Genomic DNA, 23,491 nt, shown 5'->3' on the forward strand with positions numbered 1-23,491 from the left:
CCCGGTTCCGCCCCGGGCCGCCTCATCACTAAAGCCTTACGCAGGATATTCCTTTCAGCTGTGTTGCTGGACAACGGCGCCGCCCCTCCCCTGTCCTTCCGTACATTTCTATAGATTTGATGTGTTTTTATTCTTCTAATTACTAATATTCCACGGTTGCCATGGCGCCGACTTTTATTTTTTTTAATGTTTTCTATATATTTAATATGTTTTCACATTTCAATGTTAGAACAAAATGGCCGCCGACGCCACGCCCCTTCCTGGACTCTCTTTTGTTTGCCGCCGGCCGCCATCTTGTCTACGGTTATTACACACTGGTGCCTTATAAATTGTTGCTATGGGAATGTGGGTTCTCCGGGGGACGAGAATCTTCTCCTCCTAAAGGGAATGGCGTTTTTTGGGCCAATCACATTTCACTTTGCTGGATTTGAAGCCGCAGATGTTGTTCTGTTCACCGGGTGTTATAGGGGATCAGCACAAGGAAGACTGACCCCTGCTGGATTGTATGTGTAACTGCACCCATGTATGATCTGCACTGGTAGTAATGGGAATCAGTAACAGAAGGCGCAGTGGGCGGAGCCTAATGATGGGGACGGATTCTGCCTCCTGTTCAGGGGTCCTGGAGCAGGACAGGTGTCAGAATTATCCTGTTGTGTGTGACCCATGTATGTCTGACCAGGACTGTACCCTGATCAATATGTCTAGACACCTCCAGAGCTGCATTCATAATTCTGCTGTTTCATAATGACCTCTACTCCAGTCACCTCCAGAGCTGCACTCACTATTCTGCTGTTACATCATGTCTTATCCTCCAGAGCTGCCTTTCCCATTTTCCTGTTTCACCATAACCGCTACTCCAGTCACTTCCAGAGCTGCATTTACCATTCTATTGCTTTATCATTTTGTATCCTCCAGAGCTGTACTCACTATTCTGCTGTTACATCATGTCTTATCCTCCAGAGCTGCACTCACTATTCTGCTGTTACATCATGTCTTATTCTTCAGAGCTGCATCTCACTATTCTGCTGTTACATCCTGTCTTATCCTCCAGTCACCTCCAGAGCTGCACTCACTATTCTGCTCTTCATCATATTCTCCTCCAGTCACCTCCAGAGCTGCACTCACTATTCTGCTCTTCATCATATTCTCCTCCATTCACCTCCAGAGCTGCGCTCACTATTCTGCTCTTCATCATATTCTCCTCCAGAGCTGCGCTCACTATTCTGCTCTTCATCATATTCTTCTCCAGTCACCTCCAGAGCTGCACTCACTATTCTGCTCTTCATCATATTCTCCTCCAGAGCTGCACTCACTATTCTGCTCTTCATCATATTCTCCTCCAGAGCTGCACTCACTATTCTGCTCTTCATCATATTCTCCTCCAGAGCTGCACTCACTATTCTGCTCTTCATCATATTCTCCTCCAGTCACCTCCAGAGCTGCACTCACTATTCTGCTCTTCATCATATTCTCCTCCAGTCACCTCCACAGCTGCACTCACTATTCTGCTCTTCATCATATTCTCCTCCAGTCACCTCCACAGCTGCACTCACTATTCTGCTCTTCATCATATTCTCCTCCAGTCACCTCCAGAGCTGCACTCACTATTCTGCTCTTCATCATATTCTCCTCCAGTCACCTCCAGAGCTGCGCTCACTATTCTGCTCTTCATCATATTCTCCTCCAGTCACCTCCAGAGCTGCACTCACTATTATCTTCTGTTCTTAAAAGTGAAGAAACACATAAAATTGCTGCATCACTGTTCACTATATGAAAGTGGGAGGAGCCATTGTGGGTAGGAGGAGTTTATCAGAAATAGGAGGAGCATTGTTTATGGTAACTGTCAGCAAATGCAGGTGACATCATCACATACACATGACAATCTCTTACTGACACAAATATAGTGCTGCCACTTCCTTACAAGCTGCCAGCGACAGGCACTGCCCGCCAGAATTAAAGGACCCTGTTATGAGAGGTCATGGACAGCAGTGGGCGCTGTTCGTCTCATACGGCCGCGTTGCTTCTAGTGTGTAAAGAGCCTTTGTGTTATTGCATTTCAATGCGAGATTCATTACCAATGTGGGAAAGGTCCTGGCCACAGCGCCCCCGGTGTTCGACAGTGGTAATGAGCCAATAATAAGGGAAATGAGACTGGTCCCTGCCTGTGAATGAACAGACTTCATGTTGTCGTCTCTGTGAGCGGCTGCACTAACATGACGGTATGTTACTGAACCATAGTGTGTTTGACAATAAAAGAAACCAAAAACATCAAACTGAATCTTCTCCTGACTGCGAAAACCAGAAAATATCACAAGAAATGATGATTCTGCTAAAGGGAAACTACCTGCTATATAGACATATACAATAGATCCCTCTTATTCTATCCTATATACAAGAATATAACTACTATAATACTACCCCTATATACAAGAATATAACTACTATAATACTACCCCTATATACAAGAATATAACTACTATAATACTGCCCCCTATATACAAGAATATAACTACTATAATACTGCTCCTATATACAAGAATATAATACTATAATACTGCTCCTATATACAAGAATATATCTACTATAATACTGCTCCTATATACAAGAATATAACTACTATAATACTGCTCCTATATACAAGAATATAACTACTATAATACTGCCTCCTATATACAAGAATATAACTACTATAATACTGCCCCTATATACAAGAATATAACTACTATAATACTGCCTCCTATATACAAGAATATAACTACTATAATACTGCTCCTATATACAAGAATATAACTATTATAATACTGCTCCTATATACAAGAATATAACTACTATAATACTACCCCTATATACAAGAATATAACTACTATAATACTACCCCTATATACAAGAATATAACTACTATAATACTACCCCTATATACAAGAATATAACTATTATAATACTGCTCCTATATACAAGAATATAACTACTATAATACTGCTCCTATATACAAAAATATAACTACTATAATACTGCTCCTATATACAAGAATATAACTACTATAATACAGCTCCCTATATACAAGAATATAACTACTATAATACTGCTCCTATATACAAGAATATAACTACTATAATACTGCTCCTATATACAAGAATATAACTACTATAATACTGCTCCTATATACAAGAATATAACTACTATAATACTGCTGCTATATACAAGAATATAACTACTATAATACTGCCCCCTATATACAAGAATATAACTACTATAATACTGCCCCCTATATACAAGAATATAACTACTATAATACTGCTGCTATATACAAGAATATAACTACTATAATACTGCTCCTATATACAAGAATATAACTACTATAATACTGCTCCTATATACAAGAATATAACTACTATAATACTGCTCCTATATACAACAATATAACTACTATAATACTGCTCCTATATACAAGAATATAACTACTATAATACTGCTCCTATATACAAGAATATAACTACTATAATACTGCTCCTATATACAAGAATATAACTACTATAATACTGCTCCTATATACAAGAATATAACTACTATAATACTGCTCCAATATACAGGAATATAACTACTATAATACTGCTCCTATATACAGGAATATAACTACTATAATACTGCCCCCTATGTACAAGAATATAACTACTATAATACTGCCTCCTATGTACAAGAATATAACTACTATAATACTGCCTCCTATATACAAGAATATAACTACTATAATACTGCCTCCTATATACAAGAATATAACTACTATAATACTCCTATATACAAGAATATAACTACTACAATACTGCTCCTATATACAGGAATATAACTACTATAATACTACTCCTATATACAAGAATATAACTACTATAATACTGCTCCTATATACAAGAATATAATTACTATAATACTGCCCCTATATACAAGAATATAACTACTATAATACTGCCCCTAGGTACAGGTATATAACTACTATAATACTCCTATATACAAGAATATAACTACTACAATACTGCTCCTATATACAAGAATATAACTACTATAATACTGCTCCTATATACAGGAATATAACTACTATAATACTGCTCCTATATACAGGAATATAACTACTATAATACTACTCCTATATACAAGAATATAACTACTATAATACTGCTCCTATATACAAGAATATAACTACTATAATACTGCTCCTATATACAAGAATATATCTACTATAATACTGCTCCTATATACAAGAATATAATTACTATAATACGGCCTCCTATATTCGAGAATATAACTACTATAATACTACCTCCTATATATAAGAATATAACTACTATAATACTGCTCCTATATACAAGAATATAACTACTATAATACTACCTCCTATATACAAGAATATAACTACTATAATACTGCTCCTATATACAAGAATATAACTACTATAATACTGCTCCTATATACAACAATATAACTACTATAATACTGCTCCTATATACAAGAATATAACTACTATAATACTGCTCCAATATACAGGAATATAACTACTATAATACTGCTCCAATATACAGGAATATAACTACTATAAAACTGCTCCTATATACAATATAATTACTATAATACTGCTCCTATATACAAGAATATAACTACTATAATACTGCTCCTATATACAAGAATATAACTACTATAATACTGCTCCTATATACAAGAATATAACTACTATAATACTGCTCCTATATACAAGAATATAACTACTATAATACTGCCTCCTATATACAAGAATATAACTACTATAATACTGCTCCTATATACAAGAATATAACTACTATAATACTGCTCCTATATACAAGAATATAACTACTATAATACTGCTCCTATATACAAGAATATAACTACTATAATACTGCTCCTATATACAAGAATATAACTACTATAATACTGCTCCTATATACAAGAATATAACAACTATAATACTGCCCCCTATATACAAGAATATAACTACTATAATACTGTCTCCTATATACAAGAATATAACTACTATAATACCGCTCCTATATACAAGAATATAACTACTATAATACCGCTCCTATATACAAGAATAGAACTACTATAATACCGCTCCTATATACAAGAATAAAACTACTATAATACCGCTCCTATATACAAGAATAAAACTACTATAATACCGCTCCTATATACAAGAATAAAACTACTATAATACCGCTCCTATATACAGGAATATATCTACTATAATACCGCTCCTATATACAGGAATATAACTACTATAATACTTCCTCCTATATACAAGAGTATAACTACTATAATACTTCCTCCTATATACAAGAATATAACTACTATAATACTGCTCCTATGTACAAGAATATAACTACTATAATACTGCTCCTATGTACAAGAATATAACTACTATAATACTGCTCCTATGTACAAGAATATAACTACTATAATACTGCTCCTATGTACAAGAATATAACTACTATAATACTGCTCCTATGTACAAGAATATAATTACTATAATACTGCTCCTATATGCAAGAATATAACTACTATAATACTGCTCCTATATACAAGAATATAACTACTATAATACTGCTCCTATATACAAGAATATATTTACTATAATACTGCTCCTATATACAAGAATATATCTACTATAATACTGCTCCTATATACAAGAATATAATTACTATAATACTGCTCCTATGTACAAGAATATAACTACTATAATACTGCTCCTATGTACAAGAATATAACTACTATAATACTGCTCCTATCTACAAGAATATAACTACTATAATACTGCTCCTATATACAAGAATATAACTACTATAATACTGCTCCTATATATACAAGAATATAACTACTATAATACTGCTCCTATATACAAGAATATAACTACTATAATACTGCTTCTATATACAAGAATATAACTACTATAATACTGCTCCTATATACAAGAATATAACTACTATAATACTGCTCCTATATACAAGAATATAACTACTATAATACTGCCCACTATATACAAGAATATAACTACTATAATACTGCCCACTATATACAAGAATATAACTACTATAATACTGCCCACTATATACAAGAATATAACTACTATAATACTGCCTCCTATATACAAGAATAAAACTACTATAATACTGCTCCTATATACAAGAATATAACTACTATAATACTGCACCTATATACAAGAATATATCTACTATAATACTGCTCCTATATACAAGAATATAACTTCTATAATACTGATCCTATATACAAGAATATAACTTCTATAATACTGCTCCTATATACAAGAATATAACTACTATAATACTGCACCTATATACAAGAATATATCTACTATAATACTGCTCCTATATACAAGAATATAACTTCTATAATACTGCTCCTATATACAAGAATATAACTTCTATAATACTGCTCCTATATACAATAATATAACTTCTATAATACTGCTCCTATATACAATAATATAACTACTATAATACTGCCCTATATACAAGAATATAACTACTATAATACTGCTCCTATATACAAGAATATAACTACTATAATACTGCCCCTATATACAAGAATATATCTACTATAATACTGCTCCTATATACAAGAATATAACTTCTATAATATTGCTCCTATATACAAGAATATAACTACTATAATACTGCTCCTATATACAAGAATATAACTACTATAATACTGCCCTATATACAAGAATATAACTACTATAATACTGCTCCTATATACAAGAATATAACTACTATAATACTGCTCCTATATACAAGAATATAACTACTATAATACTGCCTCCTATATACAAGAATATAACTACTATAATACTGCTCCTATATACAAGAATATAACTACTATAATACTGCTCCTATATACAAGAATATAACTACTATAATACTGCCTCCTATATACAAGAATATAACTACTATAATACTGCTCCTATATACAAGAATATAACTACTATAATACTGCTCCTATATACAAGAATATAACTACTATAATACTGCTCCTATATACAAGAATATAACTACTATAATACTGCTCCTATATACAAGAATATAACTACTATAATACTGCTCCTATATACAAGAATATAACTACTATAATACTGCCTCCTATATACAAGAATATAATTACTATAATACTGCTCCTATATACAAGAATATAACTATTATAATACTGCTCCTATATACAAGAATATAACTACTATAATACTGCCTCCTATATACAAGAATATAACTACTATAATACTGCCTCCTATATACAAGAATATAACTACTATAATACTGCTCCTATATACAAGAATATAACTACTATAATACTGCTCCTATATACAAGAATATAACTACTATAATACTGCTCCTATATACAAGAATATAACTACTATAATACTGCTCCTATATACAAGAATATAACTACTATAATACTGCTCCTATATACAAGAATATAACTACTATAATACTGCCTCCTATATACAAGAATATAACTACTATAATACTGCCTCCTATATACAAGAATATAACTACTATAATACTGCTCCTATATACAAGAATATAACTACTATAATACTGCCTCCTATATACAAGAATATAACTACTATAATACTTTCTCCTATATACAAGAATATATCTACTATAATACTGCTCCTATATACAAGAATATACCTACTATAATACTGCTCCTATATACAAGAATATAACTACTATAATACTGCTCCTATATACAAGAATATAACTACTATAATACTGCCTCCTATATACAAGAATATAATTACTATAATACTGCCCCCTATATACAAGAATATAACTACTATAATACTGCCTCCTATATACAAGAATATAACTACTATAATACTGCCTCCTATATACAAGAATATAACTACTATAATACTGCCCCCTATATACAAGAATATAACTACTATAATACTGCCCCTATATACAAGAATATAACTACTATAATACTGCTCCTATATACAAGAATATAACTACTATAATACTGCTCCTATATACAAGAATATAACTACTATAATACTGCTCCTATATACAAGAATATAACTACTATAATACTGCTCCTATATACAAGAATATAACTACTATAATACTGCTCCTATATACAAGAATATAACTACTATAATACTGCCTCCTATATACAAGAATATAATTACTATAATACTGCTCCTATATACAAGAATATAACTATTATAATACTGCTCCTATATACAAGAATATAACTACTATAATACTGCCTCCTATATACAAGAATATAACTACTATAATACTGCCTCCTATATACAAGAATATAACTACTATAATACTGCTCCTATATACAAGAATATAACTACTATAATACTGCTCCTATATACAAGAATATAACTACTATAATACTGCTCCTATATACAAGAATATAACTACTATAATACTGCTCCTATATACAAGAATATAACTACTATAATACTGCCTCCTATATACAAGAATATAACTACTATAATACTGCCTCCTATATACAAGAATATAACTACTATAATACTGCTCCTATATACAAGAATATAACTACTATAATACTGCCTCCTATATACAAGAATATAACTACTATAATACTTTCTCCTATATACAAGAATATATCTACTATAATACTGCTCCTATATACAAGAATATACCTACTATAATACTGCTCCTATATACAAGAATATAACTACTATAATACTGCTCCTATATACAAGAATATAACTACTATAATACTGCCTCCTATATACAAGAATATAATTACTATAATACTGCTCCTATATACAAGAATATAACTACTATAATACTGCTCCTATATACAAGAATATAACTACTATAATACTGCTCCTATATACAAGAATATAACTACTATAATACTGTCTCCTATATACAAGAATATAACTACTATAATACTGCCTCCTATATACAAGAATATAACTACTATAATACTGCCTCCTATATACAAGAATATAACTACTATAATACTGCCCCCTATATACAAGAATATAACTACTATAATACTGCCCCTATATACAAGAATATAACTACTATAATACTGCTCCTATATACAAGAATATAACTACTATAATACTGCTCCTATATACAAGAATATAACTACTATAATACTGCCCCCCTGTTGGTCGTACACCACATATAATACAGAATGCAGTTTTCAGCTTTACAATAAATATCTTTTATTTGATGATTATAATTTACAGGTCCTCGGAGGTAACATTGTGGATATCTGTATACAGGTTGTGTAGGATACAGAGGTATATATGGAAATATATATATATATATATATATATATATATATATATTTATATATGGCACTAGGGAGTTAACCCTTACACCTCCCTCCTCTGGTCTCATTAATTCTAAAGTGACCTTTTTTTTGCCACCTGGAAAATAAAAAAAAGTTCTATACTTTGTACAGTAATGTACATGGGAGATCGTGGCGGGTGGCGGTATTATTAAAAATGGCCGCCCTTTACAAAAACTTAAGTCTCCACTTCTGAAGAGCAGTGGAAGTCACATGACCAGATGACATTATCACACATTGTAATAATACTGGTATAACATGACCGATCCCGCTAAATGTTTTGCTGGGCCCTCACATGTTCTAACATGCCCCTCCCCTCTGACTGCCCTAACCCAATCAGAAGACTTGAGAGGGGTCACATGACACTGTAGCCCTGACTCTTAAACAGTCTTGTCTTGACATAGTCAAAGGGGAAGGGTATACTTGGTAGGGAAGCTTAGAGGGGAGGGGCTTACTTCGAGGGACACTTAAAGGGTACAGTGGCGTCCTTTTTTTTCTAGATCTGATTGAACAAAAGCTGTAAGTATTAAAAAAAACTATTGAAAAACATAAAAATTAGAGAATATGAGTCTCATTTTACGCAAACATTTTCTTTGGATAAAGACGGTAAAATTGTCACTTTTCCGGTGTCTCGCGATCTCTGTACAAAAAGTCAGGTCGGAGTTTAAATACAATAAATAATAAATAAAACTGGATGATGGATGATGGCGGCCGCAGTAGATGGGGGTGGGCCCTGCCGTCACCGCTGAGGTCCGCCATCTTGGATTTGGGATAAATCTCCTTTCTGTAGAGAGAAGTTTTGTCGCCGTGGTAACCACCGGTGATGACCTCAGTAATTTCCTTTTAGCGATTTTATGACATTGTCCTTTCGTGGCTTCATCCTCCATCATTGTCTCAGTTTTTTAGAACAGATTTGTCTTAAGGGCATTTGGCTTCCGGTGAAAAGTGGACAGGACGCCGGCAAAGGGTCCCGGCACCGAGTCTGTGGGCTGCCAGGCTTTCAGGAGGTCCGCCGTGCTGCTGCTGGTGGGGACTCCGGGCCAAATCGGAGGCTTTAGGGTCTGGGTGTTATGACTGGGGGGCAGTAGGCCGGGCCCAGAGCCCGGACTGGGACTGAGGCTGCCCCCCGGACTGTTCAGGCTTGATGCGGTGGGCAAGGACGCCGTGCTGTCGGGGGTGGGGCTGCAGTTGGATTCCTTGGATTCATCGTCTTCGGATGAAGATCTTGGGTCGGACTTTTTGCCGTTGGTTCCGCCATTGTTGCTGCCGCTTTTGGAATTTGCCGCCCTCTCTTGTTTGCGGAATTTAGCTCTTCTGTTCTGGAACCAAACCTGTGGGCGGAAGAAGAAATGTGTAAGAATATGACGGTAAAGTACCGCAACCTGCTGTATAATACCCAGCAGAATAGTGAGTGCAGAGTATAATACAGGATATAACTCAGGATCAGTACAGGATAAGTAATGTAATGTATGTACACAGTGACCTCACCAGCAGAATAGTGAGTACAGCTCTGGAGTATAATACAGGATATAACTCAGGATCAGTACAGGATAAGTAATGTAATGTATGTACACAGTGACCTCACCAGCAGAATAGTGAGTACAGCTCTGGAGAATAATACAGAATATAACTCAGGATCAGTACAGGATAAGTAATGTAATGTATGTACACAGTGACCTCACCAGCAGAATAGTGAGTACAGCTCCGGAGTATAATACAGGATATAACTCAGGATCAGTACAGGATAAGTAATGTAATGTATGTACACAGTGACCTCACCAGCAGAATAGTGAGTACAGCTCCGGAGTATAATACAGGATATAACTCAGGGTCAGTACAGGATAAGTAATGTAATGTATGTACACAGTGACCTCACCAGCAGAATAGTGAGTACAGCTCTGGAGAATAATACAGAATATAACTCAGGATCAGTACAGGATAAGTAATGTAATGAATGTACACAGTGACCTCACCAGCAGAATAGTGAGTAAAGCTCTAGGGTATAATACAGGATATAACTCAGGATCAGTACAGGATAAGTAATGTAATGTATGTACACAGTGACCTCACCAGCAGAATAGTGAGTACAGCTCTGGAGTATAATACAGGATATAACTCAGGATCAGTACAGGATAAGTAATGTAATGTATGTACACAGTGACCCCACCAGCAGAATAGTGAGTACAGCTCTGGAGTATAATACAGGATATAACTCAGGATCAGTACAGGATAAGTAATGTAATGTACACAGTGACCTCACCAGCAGAATAGTGAGTACAGCTCTGGAGTATAATACAGAATATAACTCAGGATCAGTACAGGATAAGTAATGTAATGTATGTACACAGTGACCTCACCAGCAGAATAGTGAGTACAGCTCTGGAGGATTCATTTACCTGCACTCGGGCCTCGGTCAGGTCTATCTTTAGGGCGAGCTCCTCTCGGGTGTAGATATCGGGGTAATGGGTCTCGGCGAACACTCTCTCTAGTTCCTTTAGTTGGGAGCTGGTGAAGGTCGTCCGGATTCTCCGCTGTTTCCTCTTCTCGTTGATGCTGGACGGGTCGGAGAAGAACTTGTAGGGCACTGTGTGCAGAGAGACTGGTCAGGACAGGGAATACACATTATACAGTATCACAATACATCACATGATATCACAATATATCATATCATATTATATCACAATACATCACATTACATCACAATATATCATATATTATATCACAATATATCATATTATATCACAATATATCATATTATATCACAATACATCACATATCACAATATATCACAATACATAACATTATATCACAATATATCGCATTATATCATATTACATCACATCATATCACAATATATAACATTATATCACAATATATCACAATACATAACATTATATCACAATATATCACATTACATCACAATATATCATATTACATCACATCATATCACAATACATCCCATTATATCACAATATATCACATGGCTGCTCTATTGTTCTCTGGTATCAGGCAGATGGGATTCATCTCTGACCCTTCCCTACTGATCTGTGTTATTAGGGGTGATGGGGAGAGTGCGGACCCCTGAGGTATAATGGAGACACAGATGGCAGCATCTCCCCCTGTGCCGTGACCTCTAGATTGTCAGCTCTTGGGCAGTCACTATGGCTCTCTAAATCAGTGTTTCACAACCAGTGTGCCTCCAGCTGTTGTACAACTACAAGTCCCAGCATGCCCGGACACGGACAGCCTTTGGCATCCCTATTTTATAGATAGTTTATGTTTGTTCCTCCCTTATATTAAGGATAATCTAATGCTTAAACTCCTTCACTGTATTTGCAGCAACCACTTCTGCAGAAAGGCTACTCCATGTATCCACTACTCAAGTTAAAGGGGTAGTCCAGTGGTGAAAAACATATCCCCTATCCTAAGGATAGGAAATAAGTTTGAGATCGCGGGGGGTCTGACCGCTGGGGCCCCCCGCGATCTCTCTGTACGGGGGCCAGGCTCTCCGGCCAGATAGTGGGTGTTGACCTCCGCACGAAGCGACGGCTGACACGCCCCCACAACCCGCCCCCTCAATACATCTCTATGGCAGAGCCGGAGATTGCCGAAGGCAGCGCTTCAGCTCTGCCATAGAGTTGTATTGAGGGGGCGTGTCGGCCGCCGCTTCGTGCGGAGGTCGACACGCCCCCCTTCCCGCGGGCTGTCGGGGCTCCGTACAGGAGATCGCAGGGGGGCCCCAGCGGTCGGACCCCCGCGATCTCGAATTTATCCCCTATCCTTAGGATAGGGGATAAATTGTTCCCCACTGGACTACTCCTTTAATGTACACAGTGACCTCACCAGCAGAATAGTGAGTACAGCTCTGGAGTATAATACAGGATATAACTCAGGATCAGTACAGGATAAGTAATGTAATGTATGTACACAGTGACCTCACCAGCAGAATAGTGAGTACAGCTCTGGAGTATAATACAGGATATAACTCAGGATCAGTACAGGATAAGTAATGTAATGTATGTACACAGTGATCTCACCAGCAGAATAGTAAGTACAGCTCTGGGGCTTAATACAGGATATAACTCAGGATCAGTACAGGATAAGTAATGTAATGTATGTACACAGTGACCTCACCAGCAGAATAGTGAGCACAGCTCTGGAGTATAATACAGGATATAACTCAGGGTCAGTACAGGATAAGTAATGTAATATATGTACACAGTGACCTCACCAGCAGAATAGTGAGTACAGCTCTGGAGTATAATACAGGATATAACTCAGGATCAGTACAGGATATAACTCAGGATCAGTACAGGATAAGTAATGTAATGTATGCACACAGTGACCTCACCAGCAGAATAGTGAGTACAGCTCTGGAGTATAATACAGGATATAACCCAGGATCAGTACTGGATAAGTAATGTAATGTATGTACACAGTGACCTCACCAGCAGAATAGTGAGTACAGCTCTGGAGTATAGTATAGGATATAACTCAGGATCAGTACAGGATAAGTAATGTAATGTATGTACACAGTGACCTCACCAGCAGAATAGTGAGTACAGCTCTGGAGTATAATACAGGATATAACTCAGGATCAGTACAGGATAAGTAATGTAATGTAATGTACACAGTGACCCCACTAGCAGAATAGTGAGTACAGCTCTGGAGTATAATACAGGATATAACTCAGGATCAGTACAGGATAAGTAATGTAATGTAATGTACACAGTGACCCCACTAGCAGAATAGTGAGTACAGCTCTGGGGTATAATACAGGATATAACTCAGGATCAGTACAGGATAAGTAATGTAATGTATATACACAGTGATCTCACCAGCAGAAAAGTGAGCACAGCTCTGGAGTATAATACAGGATATAACTCAGGATCAGTACAGGATAAGTAATGTAATGTATGTACACAGTGACCTCACCAGCAGAAAAGTGAGCACAGCTCTGGAGTATAATACAGGATATAACTCAGGATCAGTACAGGATAAGTAATGTAATGTATGTACACATTGACCTCACCAGCAGAATAGTGAGTACAGCTCTGGAGAATAATACAGAATATAACTCAGGGTCAGTACAGGATAAGTAATGTAATGTATGTACACAGTGACCTCACCAGCAGAAAAGTGAGCACAGCTCTGGAGTATAATACAGGATATAACTCAGGATCAGTACAGGATAAGTAATGTAATGTATGTACACATTGACCTCACCAGCAGAATAGTGAGTACAGCTCTGGAGAATAATACAGAATATAACTCAGGGTCAGTACAGGATAAGTAATGTAATGTATGTACACAGTGACCTCACCAGCAGAATAGTGAGTACAGCTCTGGAATATAATACAGGATATAACTCAGGATCAGTACAGGATAAGTAATGTAATGTATGTACACAGTGACCCCACCAGCAGATTAGTGAGTGCAGTTCTTGGGTATAATACAGAATATTCTCAGCTCTGTGTTCATCCTCGTCCTGTCCATCATCCATTCCAGTAATTAGACTCATTAAAGGGGCCGTGTCCCTATTTACAGTCTATAATGGTCTCCTCCTTGCACAGCTGCAGTGCCGGACCGGCGGGAGGTGATTCCTTTCAGATGCTATAGATGGGAATGGGCAGGGAGGGGCCCCCAGCTCGGGCCCCTGCAGGGACACAATGTATCACTGACAGCGCTGGATACAATGTGGACACTTCAAAGGGAAGGATCAGTCTCCCGGGGTCTCCACAACTTTAAAAGCCTCAATCCCTAAAAAGTCATCCTACCTCCCGGACCCCCCATACAGAGGACCCCCATCCCATATAGACCCTCCCCCCCCCCCCCATACATCGGGATCCTCAACTGGAGCAGCGCCCCCTATCTGCTGTAGAATGCGACCCCCGAACTCAGAACAACAGACAACAATGCAGATACAATTCTATATCGCGATAGGATCTGGAGTGATCAGGAACAGCCAGATTTATTATCACAATAATCAATATATACTGATTACTCTAGTGTTTTCCCAACAGTGTGTCTCCAGCTGTTGCAAAACTACAACACCCAGCATGCCCGGACAGCCGTCGGCTGTCCGGGCATGCTGGGTGTTGTAGTTTTGCAACAGCTGGAGACACACTGTTTGGAAAACACTCAAATACTCTGTAACCGTCTGTATTCTAAATGGATACATAACAATCATGTATTCTAAATGGATACAATCGCTGACAGTCAAAAACTTCATACCCCAGCGTATCGTGATATGAGACTTTCATGTTAGTAATAAACATTTTTCTGTAATATGTTCATTACTTTTCCCAAAAAGACTAAAGAGACACATCATCATCGTCATCAATCTAAATATTACGAAGCACAACCCTATTACTATATCATTTTACTACAACAGTTATGTCCCAACATATGGCTATCCTATAAAAAGCAGAAACTCTTTGGGATGTCTATTTTTCCCCATTATATAATGACGATCTGTTGTAATGGATTAGTATAAATGAAGTCCAGTCATCTCAGAAAAACTGAATTAATTTTACGGTCATATCGCAATATGCAGTTTACAAATTATATGAGCCATTAGTGATACGATGGATGGTATAAGAATGTATGCGTAACAATTATTGTCCCGTATAATATAAGGATGATACAATTGATACAACATCAACCGAAACTGAGAATTATGAAAAAAAAACTAATAATTATCTTCATATCGCAATATGCGGATCACTAATTATATCGGTGATTAGGGATATCATAAAAGTTTTAAGAACTGAGAAACAGTTATTCTTTCCTATAATACAAGGATGATACAATATCAACCGAAACTGAGGATTCAGATTTTTTTTAAAATAATTATCTTCATATCGCAATATGCGGATCACTAATTATATCGGTGATTAGGGATTTCATAAAAGTTTAAGAACTGAGAAACATGTATTCTTTCCTATAATACAAGGATGATACAATATCAACCGAAACTGAGAATTCTGAAAAAAAAAATCTAATAATTATCTTCATATCGCAATATGCGGATCACTAATTAAATCGGTGATTAGGGATATCATAAAAGTTTTAAGAACTGAGAAACAGTTATTCTCTCCTATAATACAAGGATGATACAATATCAACCGAAATAGAATAATTATCGTCATATCGCAATATGGAGATCACTAATTGTATCAGGGTGTTAGGAGAACAACTGGAATAAGTATTTCCTCGTATGATATAAAGAGGATACAAGATCTACCGAAACCGAACTCAGAATCATCATGAAAAATCTATTAAATTAGAATTATATCAGGACATAAGGGTTTTCTATAGAATGTCAGGGTAACAAGCGATGTATTTATTTGTACTTACAACATTATAAATTTCAGAGTATCATTTTCTGCCCTTTCCCAATGCAAATCTATTTGTAAATACATCGTACAGATTTTGAATTTACAGATATAAAATAATCTTATATTATGTGTAATGCTACAGAATTATCGTGACATCAGAGTTCAGTTTTGCCATTAGTATTCTACTCTATGTTATTGTGAAACAATCACCATTAGAAATTTTAGGATTACAAACGAATTTCACAATATAAATAAATAAATAAATACATAAAAAATAACAAAAACAAAAGTCTGATACGGTAATGTCGCGATATGCGGAGTTAAAACCCGAATTTGACAGCGATTTAATCGAAAGACCTTATAATAACAAAACGTTATTACATCCGAAATGCAATCATGATGGTGACACATTTCTATCGTGATGTATAAGAGAACTACCATGCTATCACGATACATTTAGGATTACCTTAATTTACCTGGACAAGATTAATTAGTGAATATTAATTTCGCGAGGGAAACATACAGTACAGAATTATAAAAGTATCATGATTTAACGTAGTGTTTTCCAACCAGGGTACCTCCAGCTGTTGCAAAACTACAACTCCCAGCATGCCCGGACAGCCGAAGGCTGTCCGGGCATGCTGGGAGTAGTAGTTTTGCAACAGCTGGAGGCACCCTGCTTGAAAAGCACTGATTTAACATTATGATGAAATAATCTTTAACAATATCATGTTATCATAAGGCACTGGCTGCCTCCAGTTATTAAAAAACTACAACTCCCAGCATGACCATGGCATTAGGTGTATATTGGTTGTATCGTAATAGAATGTTATTACAAGGAGATCAGGATATATATATATATATATATATATATATATATATATATATATATATATATATATATATTTCCAAATGTATTAATTTCATCACTACTATGCTGATATAACAGTAAAACGAATTACTTACTCATACTATCGCGATTATCTGATTGACGCAAATATATATCTATATTTTACTATTAGCATGAGCCAATTATAGGATCAATTATACAAATGTATTTTAATTATTTATGTATTAATAACCAATCCTCTGATCAGGTTGTATGTTATCTATAGATGATGATAATTATCGTTAGAATGTTGTGACAATTTTAACCGTTTAAAACGTTTATAACAGTTACGAACGTTCGAATTGTATCCGGTGATTTAGAACGTTAAAGAAACCGTCAGATGTAGATGTCATTGTCACATAAGGAGAACATCGTCCTACGTGAGATTTATGGCCGATATGAGTGTGTAGTAAATATGTCGCGACTGACACAATTATTAGACAATGAAACCGAAGGAAACGTTAATTAACTTAATTAACTAATTCACTTCTATAATGTATTGACCTAAAGACGCGTGACCGACTAATGGGATTCTGGTAGCAGATTCTATCGCGACATGGTGACAGATAACATCACTGATGGCCACAATTTATATAGTAGATGCGGATAGGGGGATTATATAGAAGCAACACAACAAAGGGAATGACGATAGTTGATACAGTAGATAAAGGAGCCTCCCAACTAATACACAGACACCCTCGGATACAGGGGGGCATAGAGACCCCCCCATACACAGGACCCGGGGTGTCACTGGATGTAGCAGATCTGAGGGACCCCTATAGATGACAGCTGAGTCTGGACTGTGGAGGGGGCTGGGGTCTCCAGGTTGGTCAGTGGTTATAGGGGTGGGAGGTGGGCAGCACTTGTGCCCCCACAGATGTCGGCTGAGCCCCTTCTCACACTGGTCGAGTTACGAAACAGTGGGGGTTCCTAATTTGTTTGGGGAGGTTATGGGGAGCACTAGGATCACTGGAGGGTTGGTGGTCTTTTACTATCCAAGAGTTGGATGGGGGTTTGGGGGAGGTGCAATTAACAGCAGGAGGGGGGGGGGGACTGGGGTCCTCCATAAGCGACATTCACCTATTGTTTTTTATTAGTCAGGGGTGGGGACCCCCATACAGGACAGCTGTCTCCAGCCACACTCAGCGGTATAAGTCTGGTGGTCCTTTACTGGTTAGGGGTGGGGGCAGATGACAGGAAGGGCTCCATTCCCCCCTGTACCGGACCTGACCCCCCTGTGTTATAGCGCTACATTCCCCCCGCCGGTACTGACCTGTCCCTTGTCCCCCCTGTGCACTGTTATAGCGCTCCCTTCCCCGCCGCTGCTCCAGGACCTGTCAGTCTATCCCCCCCCCCCCCCCCCCCACTCATCTCTGTACAGGACGGAGCACAGGGGGGGGACAGGTCCGGTACAGGGGGGGATGGAGCGCTATAACAGTGCACTGGGGGGGACAGGTCCGGTACAGGGGGGAATGGAGCGCTATAACAGTGCACTGGGGGGGACAGGTCCGGTACAGGGGGGAATGGAGCGCTATAACAGTGCACTGGGGGGGACAGGTCCGGTACAGGGGGGAATGGAGCGCTATAACAGTGCACAGGGGGGACAGGTCCGGTACAGGGGGGAATGGAGCGCTATAACAGTGCACAGGGGGGACAGGTCCGGTACAGGGGGGAATGGAGCGCTATAACACAGGGGGGACAGGTCCGGTACAGGGGGGAATGGAGCGCTATAACAGTGCACAGGGGGGACAGGTCCGGTACAGGGGGGAATGGAGCGCTATAACACAGGGGGGACAGGTCCGGTACAGGGGGGAATGGAGCGCTATAACACAGGGGGGACAGGTCCGGTACAGGGGGGGAATGGAGCGCTATAACAGTGCACTGGGGGGGACAGGTCCGGTACAGGGGGGAATGGAGCGCTATAACAGTGCACAGGGGGGACAGGTCCGGTACAGGGGGGAATGGAGCGCTATAACACAGGGGGGACAGGTCCGGTACAGGGGGGAATGGAGCGCTATAACACAGGGGGGACAGGTCCGGTACAGGGGGAAATGGAGCGCTATAACACAGGGGGGACAGGTAAGGTACAGGGGGGAATGGAGCGCTATAACAGTGCACAGGGGGGACAGGTCCGGTACAGGGGGGGATGGAGCGCTATAACAGTGCACAGGGGGGACAGGTCCGGTACAGGGGGGGATGGAGCGCTATAACAGTGCACAGGGTGGACAGGTCCGGTACAGGGGGGAATGGAGCGCTATAACAGTGCACTGGGGGGACAGGTCCGGTACAGGGGGAAATGGAGCGCTATAACACAGGGGGGACAGGTAAGGTACAGGGGGGAATGGAGCGCTATAACAGTGCACAGGGGGGACAGGTCCGGTACAGGGGGGGATGGAGCGCTATAACAGTGCACAGGGTGGACAGGTCCGGTACAGGGGGGAATGGAGCGCTATAACAGTGCACTGGGGGGACAGGTAAGGTACAGGGGGGAATGGAGCGCTATAACAGTGCACAGGGGGGACAGGTCCCCCCATTCTCCGCTTCTCCTGTCAGATACATAGATGAGCTGCAGGGAATGGAATGACAGGTCTCCGCTGGGTGGGGGGGGGGGGGGATCATACACATGGGGGGAATAAAATGTGATTATACAGTAATACACACTGAAGTTTAAAAACCCCGCCGGGAGCCCCGAATGGCTCCTCAGTGCCGGCCATTCAGGGCTCCCGCTGGGGATTTAAAAATTAAAGTAAAAATACATCGGTGATCGCAGGGTTGGGGACCATGCCGCCCGCTCCCCTGCTAAATAACTTCTGATCGCATCGGGTGTCAGAAGGGAGACCTAGTGCGATCAATCCCTCAGCCCCTGTACTACAACCCCCAACATGAAACAGAGTCTGTTCCATGATGGGAGAAGTAGTACAAACACTTATGAATCCTCCCCAGCCACCGGCAGAACTACTACTCCTATCATGGAAACAAGTCTGTTCCATGATGGGAGTAGTAGTAGTCGCTTATGGGGGTGTAGTCACTGTTATGGGGGTTGTAGTCATTATTATGGGGGTTGTAGTCATTATTATGGGTTGTAGTCATTATTATGGGGGTTGTAGTCATTATTATGGGTTGTAGACATTATTATGGGGGTTGTAGTCATTATTGTGGGGGTTGTAGTCATTATTGTGGGGGTTGTAGTCATTATTGTGGGGGTTGTAGTCATTATTGTGGGGGTTGTAGTCATTATTGTGGGGGTTGTATTCATTATTATGGGGGTTGTAGTCATTATTGTGGGGGTTGTAGTCATTATTGTGGGGGTTGTATTCATTATTATGGGTTGTAGTCATTATTATGGGGTTGTAGTAATTATTATGGGTTGTAGTCATTATTATGGGTTGTAGTCATTATTATGGGGGTTGTAGTCATTATTATGGGGGTGTAGTCATTATTATGAGGTTGTAGTCATTATTATGGGGGTTGTAGTCATTATTATGGGTTGTAGTGATTATTATGGGGGTGTAGTCATTATTATGAGGTTGTAGTCATTATTATGGGTTGTAGTCATTATTATGGGTTGTAGTCATTATTATGGGGTTGTAGTAATTATTATGGGTTGTAGTCATTATTATGGGGGTTGTAGTCATTATTATGGGGGTTGTAGTCATTATTATGAGGTTGTAGTCATTATTATGGGTTGTAGTGATTATTATGGGGGTTGTAGTCATTATTAGGGGGTTGTAGTCATTATTATGGGGGTGTAGTCATTATTAGGGGGTTGTAGTAATTATTATGGGGGTTGTAGTCATTATTATGGGGGTTGTAGTCATTATGATGGGGGTTGTAGTCATTATTATGGGGGTTGTAGTCATTATGATGGGGGTTGTAGTCATTATGATGGGGGTTGTAGTCATTATTATGGGGTGTAGTCATTATTATGGGGGTTGTAGTCATTATGATGGGGGTGTAGTGATTATTATGAGGTTGTAGTCATTATTATGGGTTGTAGTGATTATTATGGGGGTTGTAGTCATTATGATGGGGGTTGTAGTCATTATGATGGGGGTTGTAGTCATTATGATGGGGGTGTAGTCATTATTATGGGGTTGTAGTCATTATGATGGGGGTTGTAGTCATTATGATGGGGGTTGTAGTCATTACTATTAGAGATGACAGCAGTGAGGGGGACTCACCTGTGGAGTAGGGGGACGGCTGGTGGTCCCGCAGGGCGCCCAGGGTGCAGCTGGCCGGGGTGAGCGGGGGGCAGCCGGGGTTGGCGGTGAAGCTGCTCCGGATCGGGGTGTACTGGAAGGAGTTGGCCTGGGAGCAGCTGCTGTACTCGGCGTAGGCGGAGGCTTCCATGGCGGCCATGCAGGAGTCGTAGGAGTTCAGGTAGGAGTAATCCATGGCGGACACGACGTGCACATCCCGGGCTCTGCTCCGAAACTCCGGCTCCTCCACCTCTAATACCCGCACCCCCCCGGCCCGGGCGGGGCCCCTCTACGTCACAATGCCGGCCCCGCCCCTCCGCACGCCCCGCCCACCTATTAGACGGTTCTATCACTTATCACCGTTATTATATCTATGTATCATTATAACGGGATAAATAACGGCTCCACTGTGACGTCACTGACAGCTCTATTATACTGTGACGTCACAGCACAGATCTATTATACTGTGACGTCACTGACAGCTCTATTATACTGTGACGTCACAGCACAGATCTATTATACTGTTATATCTCTCCACAGATCTATTATACTGTTATATCTCTCCACAGATCTATTATACTGTTATATCCCTCCACAGATCTATTATACTGTTATATCTCTCCACAGATCTATTATACTGTTATATCCCTCCACAGATCTATTATACTGTTATATCTCTCCACAGATCTATTATACTGTTATATCTCTCCACAGATCTATTATACTGTTATATCTCTCCACAGATCTATTATACTGTTATATCTCTCCACAGATCTATTATACTGTTATATCTCTCCACAGATCTATTATACTGTTATATCTCTCCACAGATCTATTATACTGTTATATCTCTCCACAGATCTATTATACTGTTATATCTCTCCACAGATCTATTATACTGTTATATCTCTCCACAGATCTATTATACTGTGACGTCACTGACAGCTCTATTATACTGTGACGTCACAGCACAGATCTATTATACTGTGACGTCACTGACAGCTCTATTATACTGTGACGTCACAGCACAGATCTATTATACTGTTATATCTCTCCACAGATCTATTATACTGTTATATCTCTCCACAGATCTATTATACTGTTATATCTCTCCACAGATCTATTATACTGTTATATCTCCCCACAGATCTATTATACTGTTATATCTCTCCACAGATCTATTATACTGTTATATCCCTCCACAGATCTATTATACTGTTATATCCCTCCACAGATCTATTATACTGTTATATCTCTCCACAGATCTATTATACTGTTATATCTCTCCACAGATCTATTATACTGTTATATCTCTCCACAGATCTATTATACTGTTATATCCCTCCACAGATCTATTATACTGTTATATCCCTCCACAGATCTATTATACTGTTATATCTCTCCACAGATCTATTATACTGTTATATCCCCCACAGATCTATTATACTGTTATATCTCTCTCCACAGATCTATTATACTGTTATATCTCTCCACAGATCTATTATACTGTTATATATCTCTCCACAGATCTATTATACTGTTATATCTCTCCACAGATCTATTATACTGTTATATCTCTCCACAGATCTATTATACTGTTATATCTCTCCACAGATCTATTATACTGTTATATCTCTCCACAGATCTATTATACTGTTATATCCCTCCACAGATCTATTATACTGTTATATCTC

At 38.6% G+C, this 23,491-nt stretch overlaps 1 protein-coding gene across 2 annotated transcripts; it reads right to left on the reverse strand.

Moving 5' to 3' along the window:
• Positions 1 to 9,862: 9,862 nt before the first annotated feature.
• Positions 9,863 to 22,167, reverse strand: PHOX2A (paired like homeobox 2A). 2 transcript variants are annotated; one of them, XM_056560268.1, is made up of 3 exons: positions 21,780 to 22,167; positions 11,766 to 11,953; positions 9,863 to 10,700 (listed from the first exon to the last, which is right to left on the reverse strand). In XM_056560268.1, exons 1-3 carry the CDS (start codon positions 21,991 to 21,993, stop codon positions 10,272 to 10,274), a joined length of 831 nt encoding a protein of 276 aa, XP_056416243.1. In that variant the 5' UTR covers positions 21,994 to 22,167; the 3' UTR covers positions 9,863 to 10,271. The 2 variants fall into 2 exon arrangements, with proteins under 2 accessions (XP_056416243.1, XP_056416242.1); XM_056560267.1 differs by having other exon boundaries at positions 11,766 to 11,968.
• Between the last annotated feature and the right edge of the window lie 1,324 nt (positions 22,168 to 23,491).

This window comes from Hyla sarda, chromosome 2 (assembly GCF_029499605.1).
Source record: "Hyla sarda isolate aHylSar1 chromosome 2, aHylSar1.hap1, whole genome shotgun sequence".
NCBI classification, from domain to species: Eukaryota; Metazoa; Chordata; class Amphibia; order Anura; family Hylidae; genus Hyla; species Hyla sarda.